Source organism: Malus domestica, chromosome 06, assembly GCF_042453785.1.
Source record: "Malus domestica chromosome 06, GDT2T_hap1".
In the NCBI taxonomy this organism is placed as follows: domain Eukaryota; kingdom Viridiplantae; phylum Streptophyta; class Magnoliopsida; order Rosales; family Rosaceae; genus Malus; species Malus domestica.
This window is the reverse complement of record NC_091666.1, coordinates 34250686-34270481: the sequence shown is the minus strand read 5'-3', so window position 1 is coordinate 34270481 and position 19796 is coordinate 34250686. Positions and strand designations below refer to the sequence as shown.

Genomic DNA, 19796 nt, shown 5'->3' with positions numbered 1-19796 from the left:
TCGGATCTATTTTATTTTTTTTGTGAGGTTAATTGAACAACAGATGTGATCATGTTGCCTGCCGAAGATTTATCTAATTGAAGAAACTATCAAACTATTTTAGCTAAACTTTCACTTGATTAGCATAAACATGCCTAGTTAGACCTAATTAAAAGTTTTTTGAAATTGGGACCTACAGCTTCACATTACGTAGTGGAAAATTTGAGTGGAATGTCTGGTTGATGAGGACTCACATCACATCCAGGCAAAGCTTTTGGCTTTAGGTTTGAGGGCTGATGCAAAAATATTCCTGGTGTTAGTAATACAATCCAGTTGCTTTAAAGTCAAAGTCGGTCAGCTACTTCATAGATTTTTTAATAACTCGAAATGTCTATTATCTTTTAGCCAATTATCATATTTGGTAATTATTATTACTATTTTAATATTATGAATCCAAAAACGCTAATGTGCTTGGTTTTGTATCAAGTTTTCTGTTAGCTTCAAGTATGCTATTTCTTGAGTCTCTTTCTAAGTTTTTCTGGGTCATTCTCTACTCATGTTGCCTTGAGCTTCTGTCTCATAAAAGAGTAGAGGAAGACTATGAAGACTTGGAAGAAAATTATAAGAAAAGACATGGAGTATTTAGAGTTAATAAAAAACTCGCAAAATCAAACGCAATAACATTTTAGAATTCATACAGTCGATCACACTCAATAAAATAAGTCTTTGTTGTTTTTGTATTATCATTATTTATTAGTAGTACACTACGTGGTGCTTCTACAAAGGAAGAAGCTAACTTCATATCGCGACCTACACGATCAACTTACAGAAAAACTTGTAAACAAACGCAGTTTGCCAATCTTGACCAATAAAAGAAGTTGATACATATCCCAGTAATGCATGGCAGTATATGCAGAAAATCAGAAATACAATTACACTTACAGAAAATGAGAAATGATTTAGGTTTAGGGTTTACCCTACTGTATAGAAGCATCTTATAACATGTTAGATTCTTCTAAGGGACCGTGTGAAAATTGGCATTTTGTTGGCCTAATTACATTAAACTATGTTCATATGGCTTCTGAAAGATGTATGGGATTGAAAAGAACAGAAAATCAATTAGTACAAGATGCTTATCTCAAGTTCTTCCAGTACCTGGCTTTTAGTGTTTTTGAACAACTAGTGCCTGGCTTTTGGTAGACTATGGTTCTAGCAGCGGATTCGCGTGAGGACAAGTGAAGGATATCGTCCCTACCGCCCTTGTTACTACCATATTCATCTCAAGTTCTCTTTGTTTAGTATGGTCCTAGCTACTCACCCTCTTTGCTATACATGTGTTCCATAATTTTTTTACGAACGATTATAGTTGATATGGGGGCAACCTATTTGATAAACGTTTGTTGTGAGGGTTAAGGTATGCAAAGAATAGGCACTGTGGAGTGAATTTGGAATGTTGGGCAAGAAGAGAAAAAAGTGATACGGATTTAAGCTATCTTGCCACAAACAAAAAAAAACTTCTGGATTAGCCATTAGATGTTCCAAACATAATAAATAATTGTATATGCAAAAATTTATAAATAAATAAATTTAAAAAAAAAAAAAAACATATCACTTAACGAGAGGAATGCTAAATAAAAGATAATACCACGGTACCACCAATTACAAGCCAAATTTTCTCAGTAAGTAGCCTCAATATAGTAGCATCAATTACTAATATACAAATTTGCAAAACTCAACAAACCCCCCACTACATCATATCTACAGCATCATTTGGCATCTTTTTACTTATTTATTTATTATTTTGTTTTGGTATGATTCCCTTAGCACCCTCTATTGATGGCCTATCGCCATCAAATGGTTGGTGTTTGCCCTCCATATCTCCATCCTCACCATTTCTATTGGAGAAAAAAAGAATTTAAGTTAGCTAGCCAGCTCACCTTTAGTTGGTGAAGGGACTAAGAAACAAAAGAATTATACTTATATATATATATATATATGAGTAAATGGTGCACGAGATTACTATAATTCATCATTTTTGTTTCTAAAATTTAAAATCGATAAATATGGTTATTAAGTTTGTCTACCATCAATTATTTTGATCATTCCGTGAAAAATCTACATTAAATAAGGACCAAAATGACACCCTTAATTTTTTGTCAAATCATTTTAGTCTTTTTTTTTTTTTTATTGAGTTGTGCTATTTGTCATTTTGGTCCTTATATAACAGAGATTTTTTTTTTTAATGAAATGACCAAAATGAGTGACAATCAACAAATTCAAAGACCACTTCTATGAATTTCAAATTACAAGGACCAAAATGATTAACAATCGACAAACTGAGGGAATACTTTTATCTATTTCAAATTACATGAACCAAAATAAGAAGTTATGCTGATTTCAAAGATCATTTTAACTAAAATGTATATTCTATAATCTTCATGCTGCAATCTTTGCCACATGCCTGCAAATTGCAATGGTCTAACTAAACAAGTCACACCTTTGAACTAATTGAAACTACAACGAATCTGTGCTGTTTTGCGATATGCAAAAAGATACTACTGGTTTAGTCCAAGCTTCTTTGTCTTCAATCAAAGCTTCTACACCAACCCACCCATCTTTTTTGGGACCCAATTTCTACCTATGAAGAATCAAATGATGAAGGAAATGACAATACGGTGGATAACAAAATGACAAATAAAACAAAAAATTAATATATTTATCTTTAGGCTTTTTTTAGCCAAAATAATTTATGAGATTGACATAATTCCTCAATTTGATCATTGGGACTTGAAATCCATGAAAGTGATCACTGATTTTGTCCACCATCAATCATTTTGGTCATTCTGTGAAAATATTCAATAGACAAGGATAAAATAACAAAAACACCCTTAGTTTTTGCCAAATCATTTTGGCTCGTTGTTTTTTAAATTGAGGATATTTTTTGTCATTTTGGTCCTTATATAACATAATTTTTCACGAAATGACCAAAATGATTGATGGTGGACAAACTCAGGTACCACTCCTATTATTTCAAAGCTTAAGGATCAAAGTAAAGGTATACAAATCTTAAAAACTACTTTGGCTAAAAACCTTATCTTTATAAAGGTTTAGTCGGCTCTTAGTTCTTAATCTACGAAGGTTTGGCCAAACAATTAGTGGCAAAAAATCCCAATAATTCATATTTAATTATCTTTATAAAGGTTTGGACAAATAGTTATGAACTGCATTATTAGCAGCCAAGGGTTCAAACAATTTCCACCTTTTCAAAAACTCAATTTGACATGTTCAGTGTCTCGACCCCTCCTCACCTACTCATCTAGCGTCACCAAAATATATCTTTAATTAAATTTATTAGCATAGAGAATTTTTTTCTTCAATTTTAGCATGTATATAAAGGGGTAGTTGGCAGGGAAGTTTTGGTAAAACTCAACTGGTGCATGCAATATACGTTATACAGAAAGAGGGAGTCTTGAGCCCGCTCTTAGGTTTTAGTTATGGAGAGTTTGAGCCAGCATTATAGTGTATTAATGCTCATGCTAATCATACTTAACGGGGCTTTACCGTCTTGTTTCTCGCAAAAAACACGACGCTTTGAGTTTAATGTAAGCTAGAGTCTGCTTTTATTTTAGTGAAGTAATTTTTGCTCTCCCTTTTCTCCCATGCACTCCTCTCTTTTTCTAACCCTTGAACTGAGTGCAAAAGAAGAAAAATGAGAGTATGAAAATCACTGTTCTATCTTCGGTAATGTAATTACCAAAAGAAAGTAGGAAATTGAAAGCTTGATTTATTTGCTTTTTGGTTCTTTTTTTTTTCAGGTTGAGTGGAAGAATGTAACTCGTTTGTGCAACACAAAGCCACTTCTAACAGTGAATGGAGAGTTTCCAGGGCCAACCATTGCTGTCTATGAAGGTGATCATGTTGAGATTAAGGTCACTAATCACGTTGCCGAAAACACCACCATCCATTGGTGAGTTTAACTAAACTTAGATTAATCACACCGACTTTGATTCTGTTAAGATACTAATTAAGTTGTTGGTTAACTACTATGAGTGCAGGCATGGTGTGAAGCAACTAAGAACAGGATGGGCAGACGGCCCAGCTTATATCACACAATGTCCTATAAGAAGGGGCAAGACTTACACATACAAGTTCACCGTGGAATACCAAAGAGGCACTCTCTGGTGGCATGCTCATTATGCCTGGCAACGAGCTACCGTTTATGGCGCCTTTGTCATCCATCCGCGCATGCCTTTTCCATTTTCCGCTCCGATTCAAGAAGAATTCCCCATCATTTTTGGTAATTATACGAAAAAAAGTACAGGAGGACTATTATTTTTTGTTCCATGTTTTCTAGAGAGTTCATAATTTCTGATCTTGAATTGCTCACGTGTTTTGCTATGTTGCAGGTGAATGGTGGAGTTCAGATGTAGGTAAAGTGGAAGCTGAAATGAAGACTGGAGCTGGACCTAATAGTTCAGATGCTTATACCATCAATGGGTTGCCAGGACCACTATATCCTTGCTCCAACAAAGGTATATATCCAAAACTTAAGGGTACGTCTAGGATTGTTCCTGTAAAGGCTAAAAGTGGTTTCTCGAAAGCTTTCAAGTGTTTTTCCATGAAGCACTTCGATTTTTAATTAAAATTCGAACGTGTAGCTTTTATGTGCAGAAGTACTTCCTACATAATCAGTCTTGAGCGGCCTAATTTTCAACCAATTTTTTTCTCTTTTCTACAAAGAATTTACACGATCTTTGTTGTACTTATGCAGCAGATACCTTCATCAAAACTGTGGAACATGGAAAAACCTACTTGCTTAGAATTATCAATGCAGCACTCAACGATGAGCTTTTCTTTGCTGTGGCTAATCACACACTAACTGTCGTGGAGATTGATGCCGTGTACACCAAACCATTCACAACCTCAGCGATCATGGTAGGTCCTGGCCAAACCACCAACGTTTTGCTCACTGCAAATCAAGTCCCTGACTCCTCAGGTGCCTTTTTGATGGCGGCCTGGCCTTACCTCACCTCTGTTTTCCCTTTCGACAATTCCACCACAGCAGGTTTCTTGCGTTACAAGAACAAAAAGGGTGACAAAACTAAGTATCCCCCGAAAGCGCCGAGTACTTTTGCACCGGAAAAATACAACCTCCCTAAAATGGAAGACACGAAGTTTGTCACTAAATTTAATAACAAGCTCAGAAGCCTAGCCTCAACCAAGTATCCGTGCAACGTGCCTAAAATCGTCGACAAGCATGTTGTAATAGTTATAAGCCTAAATCTCCAAGATTGTCCGGCCAACAAAACCTGCAAGGGTTATGCTGGCAAGAGATTTGCAGCTTCTATGAACAACCAGTCCTTCATTCGTCCCGCCTTGTCGATTTTAGAATCACATTACAAGAAGCTCAGAGACGCCGAGTACTCCACCGATTTCCCAGAGAAGCCTTTGAAGCCGTTTGATTACACTGGTGTGGATCCAGTTTCGGAGAACGTGAACCCGAAATTTGGCACTAAGATTATGGAAGTGGAGCACGGAACAAACTTAGAAATTGTGCTACAAGGTACAAGTTTTCTTAACACTGAGAACCATCCAATTCATGTGCATGGACACAACTTTTTTATTGTCGGTATGGGGTTTGGAAACTTCAATGCTACCAAGGATCCGGCAAAGTACAACCTCGTTGACCCTCCGGAGAGAAACACGGTGGCAGTTCCAACCGGAGGATGGGCGGCGATTCGATTCAAGGCCGACAATCCGGGAGTTTGGTTCATTCATTGTCACCTTGAAGAGCATACTTCTTGGGGTCTTGCCTCGGGGCTTATTGTGAAAAATGGTCCCAAACCGTCTCAGTGTGTGCTTCCTCCCCCTGACGATCTTCCCTCATGCTGAGTTTTTCGAATAGACGACTAGAATTAGTATCTGTTGTTTAACAATGGCTTTGAACTCTTCTTTTTATTTATTTATTTATTTATTTATTTTTATTTTTTTATGAACATATATACCTGATATACATAATATAATATATAGGCTTTGTACTTTTGAGTATTAAGGACCGCACTTGGGAGTTTTCTGTGAGATAGAAGTATTTTCATCGGGAATGTATGAAAAGTAGTAAAACTATTTTATTTTCTTTTGAAGCTCTCCATCCTTTCAATCTCGTCTTTTGGAGAACTTATCCGGTATGGGAAATGACACACCCAATCCCCATGTTTAGTAGGCTTCCAAATTGAGATGTGTTGACCATCATCTAAACAGGTGATGTAGCATGAAAAGTGTGAAGGCATAACTAAAGTTGACAACTTATAACTAATTCATATGAACTAAAACTTTAAATTTATCAGTTGTTGACTTTAGTTATACTCTCACGATTATCGTGGCTAGTCACCTATTTGGATGATGACGAGCACACTCCAATATAAATGCCTACTTGACATCTAGATTGGAGTGTGTTAGGAAAAATACGTGCATGCGTGAGATAGACATAGTACTCCCATTCCGTCCTAGGCTGAGATTTCTATGTATATCACATGTGAGGAGTACGATAGGCAAGTTTTTGTGCATTTCTTTTACTCTAAGAAAATATAAATAATAAGTACTGCCAATGGTTACAAAAACTGAAATAATTACAAGACGATAAAGTGAAATTATTGTTACATTGAATAAGACTATTGTTAAAGAAGGTTGGTGGACCAATCTGTCTAAACTACTATAGTAAATTCCATATTTCATAAACTTTCAACAACCTTTAATCCCTCTCTTTAAAAGCACTTTTGTTTCAATTATGATAATAGCTATAGTAATAGTAATATAATTTTCAAGAACAACATAAGAAATGTTAAGGGGATCGTCCGACTCTTCATGATATTTCTATTACATTATATTTTTTGTGTAATATTTTATAAATTAACATTAAAATTAACATTAGATTATGACGTGTCAGAAAATTCATAAAAAATCTCATTTTGAAAAAAATCCTCTGAACATCTCTCTAACAATATATCATACAAGATCAAATTGTAAAAAAAAAGAAAGAAAGAAAAAATAGAAAGAGAGAAGGCTGAGAAGCATATTGCTTTCACAAACAAAAGTGAGAGCCACGCAGCTTTTTCTCTTTGGAACTACTGCCAGCTTTCGAGTGGAACGCGTGCAGTACCAGAAAACAATATAAAATTTTGGCAAATGCTTTATTGACATCGAGTGAGATAAATGTAAAATAAGGTGAGAATGATAATTTTACGATTTCGTAGGAAGTGATGACTTACAAAAGATGGCATGGTCAAATAATTCGATCGAAAATTTTCACCATTAGAAAACATGAATGATTATTTACTTTCTGGAAGGCAACAAAGACTCTGCTTTGTGTGATGCCTTAGGTCACGTTGAGATTCTCTATGGATTTTTATGTTCGGAGTTTAAGAATTCGGAGATGGATTATTGAAGAAAAAGAAAGAGGGATCTGAATCCTTAGGTTGTGTGAGGTGGTTAAGAGCTGGTTTGGTATTGCTGTGCTTTGAAAAAAAACTGCTGTGAGAATAAGCGGCTGTGAAATAAATCAGCAGAGTATTTGGTAAACTTTTTTGTAAAGTTGCTTTTAGAAAAAAAAAAACAGTCTGATAGTGGGTCCTTTCATTAAAGGAGCACTGTACCTCCGTGTGCTTTGAAAAAAAACCAGTTTTCCAAAGCTGCAAATAGCAGCTTCAGCTTTTTCCTTTGATTTCAGCTTATTCTCACAGCAGCTTCCAAAATAAGCCATTTTTTTTTCAGTTTACCAAATACCTAAAACTCTCACAGCTTTTTTTCATGGGTGCTTTTTTTTTAAGTACCTCACTTTCAAACCACCCCTAAGTGAAATGGGTAATGAGAATCGCATAAATTAAAGTGAGTGGTCCGAATTTTCATTTACTCTAAACACAAAAAATGGGAAAGGATCTCAATTCCCTTTGGTCACTTATAAGTCAAAATGGACATTAAACTAAGGACTAGGTCCTTTGGCAAAAGATAAAGAGTATTGCCTAGGTGGCTTCGATGTTCTCACTTCTAAAAGACCAAAAAATGGTTACTTTCGACTTTCCAATGTTGTAAATGTTGTCAATGCTAATAACAAATTGTTAGTGGCAACTCAGTTGATGAATTAGTTAAGGAGGAAAAGGAATAAAATATAAAGTTGCACACAGACACACAGAATCTCTTAAAAAATCCATGAATTTGCTAAATTGTTTACAATGGAGCTATTTAGCCTGAGTTATTTAAGTATGTGATTTGTTGGTGGATTTGGGAAACGTCACACTCATATGGTTGCTTGACTTCCTGTAACGTTCTCTACATATTCTCACATAAGTGGAGTATATGCTAGAGAATTTGCGACATTGTCAAGTATAAACACATGGTTTCAAGGTAAATTCTCTAAGTTTGTTAATGCAGAATTTGCGGTATTCCCAAGTATATATACACAATTTCAAAGAAATACATTGAGTCTATTAATTTAGAAATTAAAAAACTCGAGTGTATACACTTTTACAAAGCAAATTCTCCATATTCTATCTCAAAAGCATAATAAGAAGCATGGTTAGTGTAAAGTTTTTCTAACTTCTTCCTAAACTTAACTAGATCCCCGCTGGAAATACCCTATTACCCAGACATGTATGCCTTACGTGAAACAAACTTAATTTCCCTATGAATAATTTGTTCATGATACTATTGGTAATCTCCACCAACTTTATCTACATTTTATAGAGACATATAGCACTTATATTGATAGTACTAAAGGCTAGATCTACAAAAACTTAACTGCCACATGTGATTCAGTGATTGGAAATGAATTTTAGATATATATTTCACACATGTTTTGGGATCAATTATTAGTGCTAGTAAATCGTACGATTATGGTCAGTAAAAGGTTGAAATGCTCCGATGAATTTTTCCGATTCCTATAAAATTGGACTATAGTGACGATACCACTAGCTGGTCCTTTTTAAGAAAATTTAAAAAAAAATTACGCAGAGCCAAAGATAGCAATCTAGTAAACAGCCAAACGATTCCCGAATCCCAACCCCACAGCATTTCCTTTTCTTTCCTTTTCTTTCATCTCCTCCAACACACCCACCACTGCCTCCATCCACTTTAATTTCTTCCACCATCCTCCTCAAGTGCTCTGTTCAGTCTGTTGTTGATTGATTGTACCAAATTAAAAAAAAAAAAAAAAAACCCAGAAACCAAAAGTACAAACAAACCCAAATGTCCTTCACCATCTTCTTCCTTTACATTCTCTTCCCTGCCTTCCCGGGTCTACCCAACCCGGACCCGGCTTCCATCCAGTCATTCCACCCGGCCCGAACTCCCTCCCCATCCGCTACAATCCCTGCATTCCCAGAACAATCCGACTTAGCCGGGTGCCCGCTGGACCTCCCCAATGAGCTCTTCCACGGCATAAAGTCTGCCTGCTCCGCCACCAAAGGTGACTCCTCTGACCACCTACAGCGAAGCAGGTGCTGCCCTGCGCTCGCGGCGTGGCTCTACTCTGCCTACTCTGCCACCGCTCTCGGCAGAGTAGGCAGGGTGAGCCCAGCAGTGTCGGGTCAGCCTTATGATCTGCCACTGCTGCCAGACGACTCGGAAACTTGCGTCGAGGACTTGGGACAGGCGCTGAAAACAAGAGGAATTGAGCTAATCAAGCCGAATGAAACCTGTGATGTTGTGTATTGCTATTGCGGGATAAGATTGCACCCCTTGAGCTGTCCCGAGGCCTTTTGGGAGAACGAAAGGGGGAAGCTTGTTGGGGGTGCGAAGGTGAAGAAGTTGGAGAGAGATTGCTTGAGCGGCGGCGGCAATGGGTTTCCGGGTCTTGGCGGCTGCTCCAAATGCTTGCACAGTCTCTACAATGTAAGTACATTTCTTTTGGAACTGTAAAGTTTCAGTCTTTGTTTGATTTACCGTAGCTGGTTGGCCTGCATTTTTTGTTTTTATTTCCAAAAAAATGAAGAAGAAGAATAATTGATTAGGGTTCCTTCTGGTTCTTCTCCCTAAAGCTCCATGCTTGACAATTGGGAAAGTGTTTTCTTCTTTAGATTACCCTCTAGAAACAGTACTAGACGCGCCATTACAGCGAGTGTAATACATGCAATCGATATAGAAAGAGAAGAACGTCTGGGGAGTAGGGACACCGTCTTGGTTATAGAGATGGTAAATCAATTCGTTGGATTGTTAATGGGTACGATTTAGACTTATTTAGTTCGATTTTACCTCATACTATCATCATAACTACCAATCTTACATTTGTATTAATATATGACGATATTAAATTAAACAGGTCTTAAAATTACTCATTCACAATCCAATTAGATGATTTTCCACCTCTAGGTTGTATTTACGTAACTATAAATTACTTTGTGACACATATGCAAAGCTATCGCATCAAAATAATTATAAAAAAATTCTACGCATGTCAAATTGTAATTTATCTATAACGAAGGATAACTCCTTACATGCGGAGACAATATTTTCTATTGAAAAGTCCTATATATTTAACGGAAGGGGTTCTATACCTACAGCATTTTTTATACTTTGTTTATGTCAATAATATCGACATAATGAATCTATTTGCTACAAGAATAGGGTTATTTGAGAGTTTCATGACCTACCTTTATTTATTAGAAAAACTTATGAAAAAAGGCTTGAAAACTTTGAGTTTTAATCAAATGGACAAAAAAGTGTTGTAAGTGAACAGTACTATGAGTGACTTTTTAGAGTAAAAATGTCATTTTCATTAAAAGTGAACAGTACCGGAAGTGTTTCGTTAAAACTCTCTTATTTATTTCGGATTTTTCTTGGTTTGGATTGAGAATAGTTAGTTAGGTGCTTAGTGTGTAATTGTATTTGTACGGTAGCATGAATTTGATTTTGTTGTTGCACCTACCAGTTAGTAAATTGATTTTGTATCAGCTTAACAAGAAGAAAGCTTCGGATTCAAGCAAATTAGAGGACAGGACCACCAAAATGCACAGCAAAGACTGTCAGTTGATGGGTCTCACTTGGCTCCTTGCCAAGAATCGGACGGCTTACATCCACACGGTGACATCTGTCTTCCGGGCTTTCATGGTAAGCGCCGACGGGTCTGATCCTCGGTCGTGCACGCTCAACAGCGATGGAATGCCTCTTGCCGTCGATTCTTCTCAAATTTCTGATCAGTCCTCATCCAACATCCTTGCAGCTTCCGTCTTTTTCTACCTTGTAATGTCACTTTCTTTGTTGTTTATGTTGCAGCTTACCCTATCCTCCATCCAAAACTAGCCAAGGGATTCACAAAATTTATGAAACATAGTGAATGGGATTTGTGTATTTATTTATTTTTAAATGTACTATGTAATTGTTCTACATTTTATGACATGCCCAATTGCCCCATGCATTGGATGCTTCATTCATTCTTGGGCAACGAAGAGAAAAACTTATATAGGACAGCCATATTACGTGTTGTGCCACAATGCTCTTGTAAAACACACCCCCATGAACTTCATCCGACCCCTCTAATCCTACCCTATTTGTGGAGAGAGACTCCCCTACACCCTCGGAATGCCATCATGGCGTTCAAACGCTGTGGCATCGATCCCAAGGGTTGTAGCCATGTGCGGATCCATTCATGGACCCAAGACCACCTGAAAGTCCGAAGAAGCGTTTACAAGGACTTTTGAGGACCACCAAACACTCTGGTGATGAATGTGGTGAAAGAGAGAAGACCATCATAGTAGTGCAGTAGCTGGTTGTAGGTAAGTCATTCACTACTTTGCAAGAGATGTCGGCAATACGTTAGCCGCACAGAAGATTTGATCGGCAACTATTGGGAGGAATTTTTGTCCAAAAACTAGAAAGCCATATGTGGGCCAGGGTTTAACATGTCCGAAGGGACTGCTGTTTTGTATTGAAGAGACAAATTATGGAGACTGCATGTAACTTGCTTGGTGGCATTATTTTGGTGACAGTTGTGTTCTTCACGAGAGATTTGTGAAATGTCAACGTCGCCTTTGTCTTCTAGGGTTTGCATAACGCTACAAGCATAAGGTAAGGAATTGAGCTGTGGAGCCTATGTGCATATAGTTTATATGAGAATTTAATTGGAAGATTTTTTAGTAAACTCTGGTGTATCGATGCATAGGTTATAGACAGTGGCAAAGCCAGCAGCTTAAGGAGGTGTGCCTGCACCTCCGGTCATCGAAAAACTCCATGAAAAGTGAGGAATTCGCCCCTCTGAATTTGGACGTAAGGTTTTTGACGAAATTCTTGTATAACTTATAGCAAGTATACTAGAATTTTCGATTATTTTAAATATAATGAAATAAAAAATCTAAGTGCTTGAAGTATTTGAAGCAGTTTTTTGAAAAGTGCTTCTCCATAAAAAAACAAAAAGGATACAACACATAAGCATTTTTAACTTTTTATGCCAAGTACGATAGAAAAAGTTTTCATTGGTTCGAAAACATTGTTATTCCTTTCAGATACAATTCAAAACATGTCCAGTGTTGACTTGATTCTAAACTAACTAGGCCGAACTATTGTAACTCGTAATTGATTCCCTTACATTGCCTTTGTCTGATCCATTTGTATGGTGGGTTGGGCTTAAATGGGTTAGGCTCATATGCTTTTTCTTCATCATCAATTGGTTGATGATGATTCAAATTTAAATAAAGTATTATTAAACTAAGTGCGAGTTAAGATTTATTTTCCAAACTTTAAAATGAAATCAATCTCACTTTCAGAGGTGAATCCCGGGATCACCTGGAGTTCGAAAAACATACTTGAGAAGGTATTCCAAGGACCTTCCGAATGTTTTATACGGGTTCCTTTTGTATATATCAAGTTTTTTATGTAATACATGTTAAGCATATCTTGATAGGTTGAGTCAACAACACTCGACAAACTCTCTCGATATAACTTATTATATGTTTTTGGCATATGTCGATATTGTTGACATGTGTGCAATAGAGTTTGATTGACGGTAACAAGCACATCAAGCATTCAACAAATGTCTCAACGAATAAACTGAAATTTATTTCGTGTGCTTCACGCTCTGTTTCTATTTAAAATATTTAAACCTTTAACACTGAAACTCTCAAGATTCGAATTCTGAATACCACTGCATAGGACTACCTCTCTTCTCTAGCCCAGATTATTTCTTCAGTTTTTATTAGTTTTTGATGAAAATGTGTAATAATTACTATGATATTTTCTCCAATTAGCTAAAGAAATAACTTTGAACTTTCTTAGGCATGCACAGGCCGATCGGGAAATGTAGGCAGAAATAATTTAGTGGTCCTACTAGGCTACTCCTATAAAAACTGAAAATGAAGTGATTATCCAGCAGTTGCCATGGAAAAGTATGTCGTCCAAAGCATATTTTCACCGAATTGGACTTGGATGTTGAAGAATCAGCAACATTTTATGCTGATTATCAATTATGATTAAACACATGTTCAATCATAATTGATGATCAACAAAAAATGACATGTCTAATCGTAATTGATGATCAACATGGAATGCTGCTGATTCTTTCAGCAGCCAAGTTCTATCCATTTTCACCGAGGTGTGCTCAAATTAAACTGAATGCCCTTGTCCTCGTCTGACATGCTCCTATTGGGACTTTAGAATATGTTGGGCACTGTTTGCAATAACTGGGGCCCATTATTTTATCGTCGTAAGTTCAGGCGGGTGAGAGTAATGCGTCTGTCTTTTCATGTTTTATTATTCCTCAGTGAGAAATGAAGTAATTTTGGATTGTGTTCAGTTCAAACAAATTTGATTAAGGTCTCTCTCACTGGGCAAGGGCTATGGACAACGACGGATTCATGATTTTAGTATAAAATATTCCATTTTCTTTTAAATTGAATAGTGCGCAAACCGCAAAAAAATTCAAAATTTTCAGTTCTACATTTCATTAAGCATTTAGTCTACATGCCGTCCTCTGTTGAACATGTTGTCTGCATGCCGATATATGTCAACATATGAAGTGTTGTCGATAGGTCTTGCAGAATTTTGTCATGTGACTTTATTGAGTTCTATCAAGACCCCCTGTTGAGTGGTGATGATGCATCTTGCAGGGGGGATGTTGATGTGTCCAGTCGAATGTTTCCGAAATATGTTGAATACGCAATTTCATATATAACACTTGGTGGATACAAAAATAATACTATATTAAATATTTCAAAATGGTTCCTAAGGAACTTCACTAGCTTTTTCCTAGCCTCAGGAGGGCATCAAGACCACCCCGGGTCATTTCACTTCAGCAAGGCTATTCCTTTGAAACCGAACTAGTTTGAATTTTTATAAATTACAGCAGTTTAAAATATCATCGAGCAAAAGAAAAACACATCAATTACCTTGTTTGTTTCTTGTTTTTTGTCAACCACAATTCATTTTCCAGTGATAAAACATAATCATTTGTACCATCTCTTTAGTAGAGAAAGGACCCGCCAAAGCATGTGATTCTCATCTCTGTTAGAGAGATAATATAAATAGGTGGTAAGAGTAACATTTTTTTTAGCTTATAAGGTCATCTCCAATGGAGATGGCTATAGAGTTTTAGGTCAAAATACATCTCGAAATGCTCCAAAATCCAACTCCAATATGGAGGGCCGAGCCGAAAAAAAAAGGGACCCACCAAACCAAGTTTCAGCCCTTCGGCCATTCTTAGCTAGCCAAGTAGCCCGTTTGAGGGGCCTTTTTTTTTAGGCCAAAATTTAAAACTTCTAATTGTTTTCCTATAAATGCCAAACTCATTTCTACACCATTTCTCATATATTTTTTTATTTTTTTTGTAGGCTCACATCCTTTTCATAAACATCACTCCCTTACCTCTTCCAATAATCTAAATTTAAAATTTTCAATATTTTTCAAATGTCCACATCTTCAACCAAAAGATAAGAAATCCGAAAGCTTATTCATTTAGCAATAAGTGGTTCTCAAAATATATCTGGAAACCTTATTTTAATATGGTAGTTTAATTCAATTAACCAATAAATAAAAACTTAAAATATTAAATCATTGAGGGGCTAAAAAATACCCCCCTTGGTTGGAAATAGTATATAAATATGCTCTGACACTGTTCATTAAAAAAATAATTTCTTGCAAAACTGTAATCTGAGCGGAGGCTAAACATAACCCATTCGATTGGAGATGGCCTAAGACATAATTTTCTTAGATCTCTACAAGTGTGTTTGTTTGGCTTCCTTAACTCTCACTGGCTTAGACTGGACTATAGTCCAGTGTTTGTTAAATACTAGGATTATGTTTAATGAGACAAAAGGGGACTCCTGTGGACTAACAGGCTCACTAGAAGTTCTTAGCGAGAGCCCTCGAAAAGGAGGGGACTAGCTAAGACCGTGTTCCTTCTATGCTCTCTTTCGTCTCTTCCTCCTCCAACAAGACCTACATAACTGCACCACCTCCGACCGTTGTGGGCACAAATCGCCGCCGATGGTCTCTGTTCTAACCCGAATCATGGGATCTTTGTGAACCCAGTGGTGGGTGAGGAACACGATGGTTATTTAAACCCAAATCACGGAATCCTTGTGAACCCAGTGGTGGGTGAGGAACAAGACGATGATGAGGAATATTGGAGGCCAAAACACCGACGCAAGCGACAGCGACGAAAATGGCAAAGGTCTTGGATTGGGATGACAATGGCTTAGGATCGCCGGCGATAAAGATGGGGTAAGCAACCTGAGACACCAAATTGTGGAATTGGTTTTGATTTAATCTCAAATTGTGGAATTTAAAATTGTCGGGAGTTGATTTTGATTTGATCTGTAATTGCAGGGAGTTGGTTTTGATCTGATATGCAATTGTAGGAAGTTGGTTTTGATTTGATCTCAAAGCATGGAATTAGGTCTCGAAGAAGAGAAAGAGTTTTCAGAAAAAAAAGAAGGAAGAAATGAGAGAATTAAGAATAAAATATTAATAGAGATATAGATAGATTAATATAATATTTGAATTTATTAATTATCCTGCTTCTTAGTTCGACACTGCACCAAACGCTTCACTAAGTTAGTCCAGCTTAGTATAGTTTAATCCAATTCAGCTTCGTCCCTGAAACTAGTCCAGTCCGAGATAGTATGATGCAACAAACGCACCCTACATGTTTAGCAAAGCAAGTTAGGACTAATTTAGATGAATCGTCCAATTATTTGTCAAAATAAAATGTACATGCAGAGAAAATTATTTTCAATAAAGAATCTTTTCTAGTCATTGCTGACGCAAATTTTTATTACCAATTCAACAACCGTTGAACAAAAAGACAATCCAGAGTGTACAGAAGACAAAACCACAACTAGAACCAGTCGGAGTTACAAAGAAGGCCGAGCTCCAGTGCAGTATGGCTAACATTCACAAATCTGCACCACATCTCAAAACGCACTGATTTTTCCCGTAGGCTCCACAAGGGTGTTTGTCCCGACCTGGATTCATGCTTATCTTGATGTTGCAAGAACCATGAAGGGTCTGAGAGTCCTCACTGTTGGCTAAGCCACGTGTATGGTGGTGGGGCCTGTAACGGACGGAAGAGATTGAGCCATCGGAACGGTCAGGATGGTGTTTCAACCCTAGTGTGGTTGTATACGTGTTGCTCTCTGCTTTCCTTTGCTTTTTGATGGCCTATGCATGCACCATAGATTACACATACTCTAGAGAGGGCCCTCTAGAGCCCATGTCACTTTTCCACTACTATATAAACCCTACTCTTCCTCCTTCCCTCACCACCAAAAGCTTTTCTTGCTTTTGCTCATGCATTGCTTAGCTTTCCTTTTCTTCCTAGTTTTTGCTCCTAATTTCCTTCCTGATCTCATGGCTGCCTCCGTTGATCCTCTCGTCGTCGGCCGAGTGATCGGCGATGTCGTGGACATGTTCGTCCCCACCCTGAGCATGTCAGTCTACTTTGGTTCCAAGCATGTCACCAATGGCTGTGACATCAAACCTTCCATGGCCATCAACCCCCCAAAAATCACCTTCACTGGTCACCCTGGCGAGCTCTACACCCTGGTCCGCCCCTTTTCACTTCTGCACACCTAGATCAACTCGATCCTGTTGCATGCATGAGTTAAATTTACACATTTCACATTTTTTTTATTGCATAAATATGTACACCTAATAAAATTGTTCATGCAGGTGATGACTGACCCTGATGCTCCGAGTCCGAGTGAGCCAAGCATGAGGGAGTGGGTCCATTGGTGATGATCAACTGCTTATTCGTCTTGCATGAATTGCGTTTTAATTTATTTACCTTAATTTTACAAATTTTGTTGTCAATAATCTTTCTTAATTGGACACACAAAAATTAACTTCATGCACATTGTTTATGATTTCAGGATCGTGTCTGATATCCCTGGAGGAACAAACCCTCTCAGAGGTAATTTACAAATACCAAGAGAAAAAATCTTCCTACCTTTTTACCGTTTTCAAATCTTTAAGTTTTTGGTTGCAGCTTTTTGCATGCATGCAACACAAATATATATCTCTATATGTATACACACACACATATAGATATATACGTATATATACACATATTTTCGAGCAGAAACTTTATTCCATTCTTTAATTTTCGAGTAGAGAATCTCTGGCAAAACACTCGTTTCCAAGCGGAATCATTGACATGCATGCATTTCTCTAGCTTCGAATGTTTTGAGATCATTTCCGAAAAAATCATTAAAAATTTTCAGGGTCCCATCTTATCAGTTGATTCTCGAAAAACCATGAATGTTTTGCTTCTATACCTCTTAAGCATCTGTCACTAGCTAGCCGTAAAACTGGCCAAATTTGATTTGGTTCAACAATTTTTCAAAAACCACGTGTCGTGTATATTTTCTTTACAGTTCATATTATTTTAGCTATTTATACAAACTAAAAATAATATAGTTTTAAAATTTCTTCCTGAATGGTGTTTTTGTCTTTGCATATATTGCAACACGTAGTTCATCCTTGAAACACATTTGCTCCTAGTGACACGTATGTGCCACTTGTCAAGGTTACCTTGTTGATGTGGTAACCTCTCCCCCTGTTGCATCCACGTGGCACAATGGTTTCGTTACCAAGCTCTCTAATTAATTTTGATATTTTTTTAAATGAATAAAAAATAACATGAAATAAGAGATTATGAGCCACCAAATTGACAATCAATGAATAAAATAACAAAATAATTATTGCAGGGAAAGAGATACTGCCGTACGTTGGTCCGAGGCCACCAGTGGGGATTCACCGCTACATTCTGGTGCTGTTTCAGCAGAAGGCTCCGGTGGGTTTGGTGGAGCAACCACCCTCTCGTGCCCATTTCAACACCCGCTTCTTTGCGGCGCAGCTCGACCTTGGACTGCCGGTTTCCACCGTCTACTTCAACTGCCAGAAGGAGCCAGCAAACAGGAGGCGCTGAGCGTTTCCATAGAGGGGATGGTGTGGTGGTGTTTCACCAAATAAGAATATAGAATTAGTGAATAAAAAATGGGAGTCTGGCTTTAATTAGAGTGTGTAATGAAAGCTAGCATTATTTAATGAAAGCTAGCATTATTTATAATATGTAATGTGCAAGCATGTTAGTTATATGAAGGTATCAAAGCTAGGGTGGGTGTTTCTCCTGGGGTTGGGATTTTCGGTGCGTTTGGTATGTATGTGCAGAAACGTCTCACTCTTAATTATAAGTCTGTTTCCTATTTCAATTGGCCTTTAATTTGAAGATTAAATGATGTTGTTGTGTTCATTGCTTCTAATTTAAGGTTAAGGAATGGGTAAACGGGGGATAATGACCTAAATTTCAATTCACTGGTAAGGATGGACATAACATATATTGTGGTTAGAAAGAACTTTCATTGCATGTGGGAAGATTATTTAAAAGAAGTTTCACATTACTATGGTTAGAAACAACCATCTGCACATGTCGAACGTTGCCTAACGTAACGTTTATTGAGATAAGTAAGGTCAGTTAGACGTAACGTTTATTGAGATAAGTAAGGCCAGTTAGATGTAATGTTTACTGAGATAAAAAAATAACTTTCTATGCATGTCGAACGCTTGTCAAAATAAAATTCACACAGTAATTAAGACAACATTAATATTGAGAAAGAAATTGTTATATATGCATGACTGACATCTATCAATGAAGTAATTTCACAATTACTGTAGTCAGAAAGAACTATTTGTGCAGGTTGGACGCTTATCAAAATGCAATTTCACAGTAATTAAGGTGACATCACTATCAAGGAAGAAATTTTTGTGCATGACAAACGTTTGTCAATAAAGATATTTCACAGTGGTCAGAAAGAACTTTCAATGTATGTCGAACACTAGTCAAAAAGAAATTTTATGTTACTGCGGTAAAAAAGAACTTTATTTGCATGTCTGATGAATGTTAAGAAAGAAATTTTACGTAGAATAATTACGGATGGAATCAATAGCGAAAGAAAGCTTTTCACGCATAATGAAACCCTGTTGTGGAAGAACTTTTTTTCACATACCAGAAGCATGTCAAGTATGAAAGTAATTTTCACCCTCGATAACTCTTATCAAGAAATAACAACTCCCCGAAAGAGACAGCGAACAGGAGGCCCTCAGCGTTTCCATTGATGGTGTGGTGGTGTTTCAACAAGGATTGGAGTCTGGCCTTTACAGGGACTTTAATTTGAGTGTGTTTTAGTGGATCTTGTATCTTTTGTAATGTAATATGCATGCATGTTAATTATATATGAAGCTAGCAGATTAAGCTAGGGTGGGTGTTTCTCCATGGGGCTGGGATTTTGGGTGCTTTTGGTATGCATGTACAGAAACTGTCTCACTCTAAATTACGAGTC

The 19796-nt window shown here is 37.1% G+C and overlaps 3 protein-coding genes across 3 annotated transcripts; all 3 read left to right on the top strand.

The window, feature by feature from the left end:
- Positions 1-3439: 3439 nt before the first annotated feature.
- Positions 3440-6127, top strand: LOC103438070 (laccase-1-like). Its single transcript, XM_008376610.4, has 5 exons — positions 3440-3581; positions 3795-3946; positions 4035-4276; positions 4386-4511; positions 4754-6127. The coding sequence occupies exons 1-5, from the start codon at positions 3474-3476 to the stop codon at positions 5869-5871; spliced, it is 1746 nt and encodes a 581-aa protein (XP_008374832.1). The 5' UTR covers positions 3440-3473; the 3' UTR covers positions 5872-6127.
- Positions 6128-8955: 2828 nt separating this feature from the next.
- On the top strand, positions 8956-11379 carry LOC103438066 (uncharacterized GPI-anchored protein At4g28100). The gene is made up of 2 exons (XM_008376607.4): positions 8956-9861; positions 10921-11379. Exons 1-2 carry the CDS (start codon positions 9217-9219, stop codon positions 11266-11268), a joined length of 993 nt encoding a protein of 330 aa, XP_008374829.1. The 5' UTR covers positions 8956-9216; the 3' UTR covers positions 11269-11379.
- A 5332-nt stretch (positions 11380-16711) lies between these two features.
- Positions 16712-18528, top strand: LOC103438068 (protein MOTHER of FT and TFL1). Its single transcript, XM_008376608.3, has 4 exons — positions 16712-17001; positions 17128-17189; positions 17328-17368; positions 18165-18528. The coding sequence occupies exons 1-4, from the start codon at positions 16747-16749 to the stop codon at positions 18383-18385; spliced, it is 579 nt and encodes a 192-aa protein (XP_008374830.1). The 5' UTR covers positions 16712-16746; the 3' UTR covers positions 18386-18528.
- The last annotated feature ends 1268 nt before the right edge of the window (positions 18529-19796 follow it).

Bases quoted from the DNA above. Each gene is read 5' to 3' on its own strand.
- LOC103438070 (XM_008376610.4), top strand. From the start codon at position 3,474: ATGGAGAGTTTGAGCCAGCATTATAGTGTATTAATGCTCATGCTAATC. The intron at 3,582-3,794 runs GTAAGCTAGAGT...TTTTTTTTTCAG, and splicing joins CACGACGCTTTGAGTTTAAT to GTTGAGTGGAAGAATGTAAC. The intron at 4,277-4,385 runs GTAATTATACGA...GCTATGTTGCAG, and splicing joins AGAATTCCCCATCATTTTTG to GTGAATGGTGGAGTTCAGAT.
- LOC103438066 (XM_008376607.4), top strand. From the start codon at position 9,217: ATGTCCTTCACCATCTTCTTCCTTTACATTCTCTTCCCTGCCTTCCCG. The intron at 9,862-10,920 runs GTAAGTACATTT...ATTTTGTATCAG, and splicing joins GCTTGCACAGTCTCTACAAT to CTTAACAAGAAGAAAGCTTC.
- LOC103438068 (XM_008376608.3), top strand. From the start codon at position 16,747: ATGCATTGCTTAGCTTTCCTTTTCTTCCTAGTTTTTGCTCCTAATTTC. The intron at 17,002-17,127 runs GTCCGCCCCTTT...TTGTTCATGCAG, and splicing joins CTGGCGAGCTCTACACCCTG to GTGATGACTGACCCTGATGC. The intron at 17,369-18,164 runs GTAATTTACAAA...TAATTATTGCAG, and splicing joins AGGAACAAACCCTCTCAGAG to GGAAAGAGATACTGCCGTAC.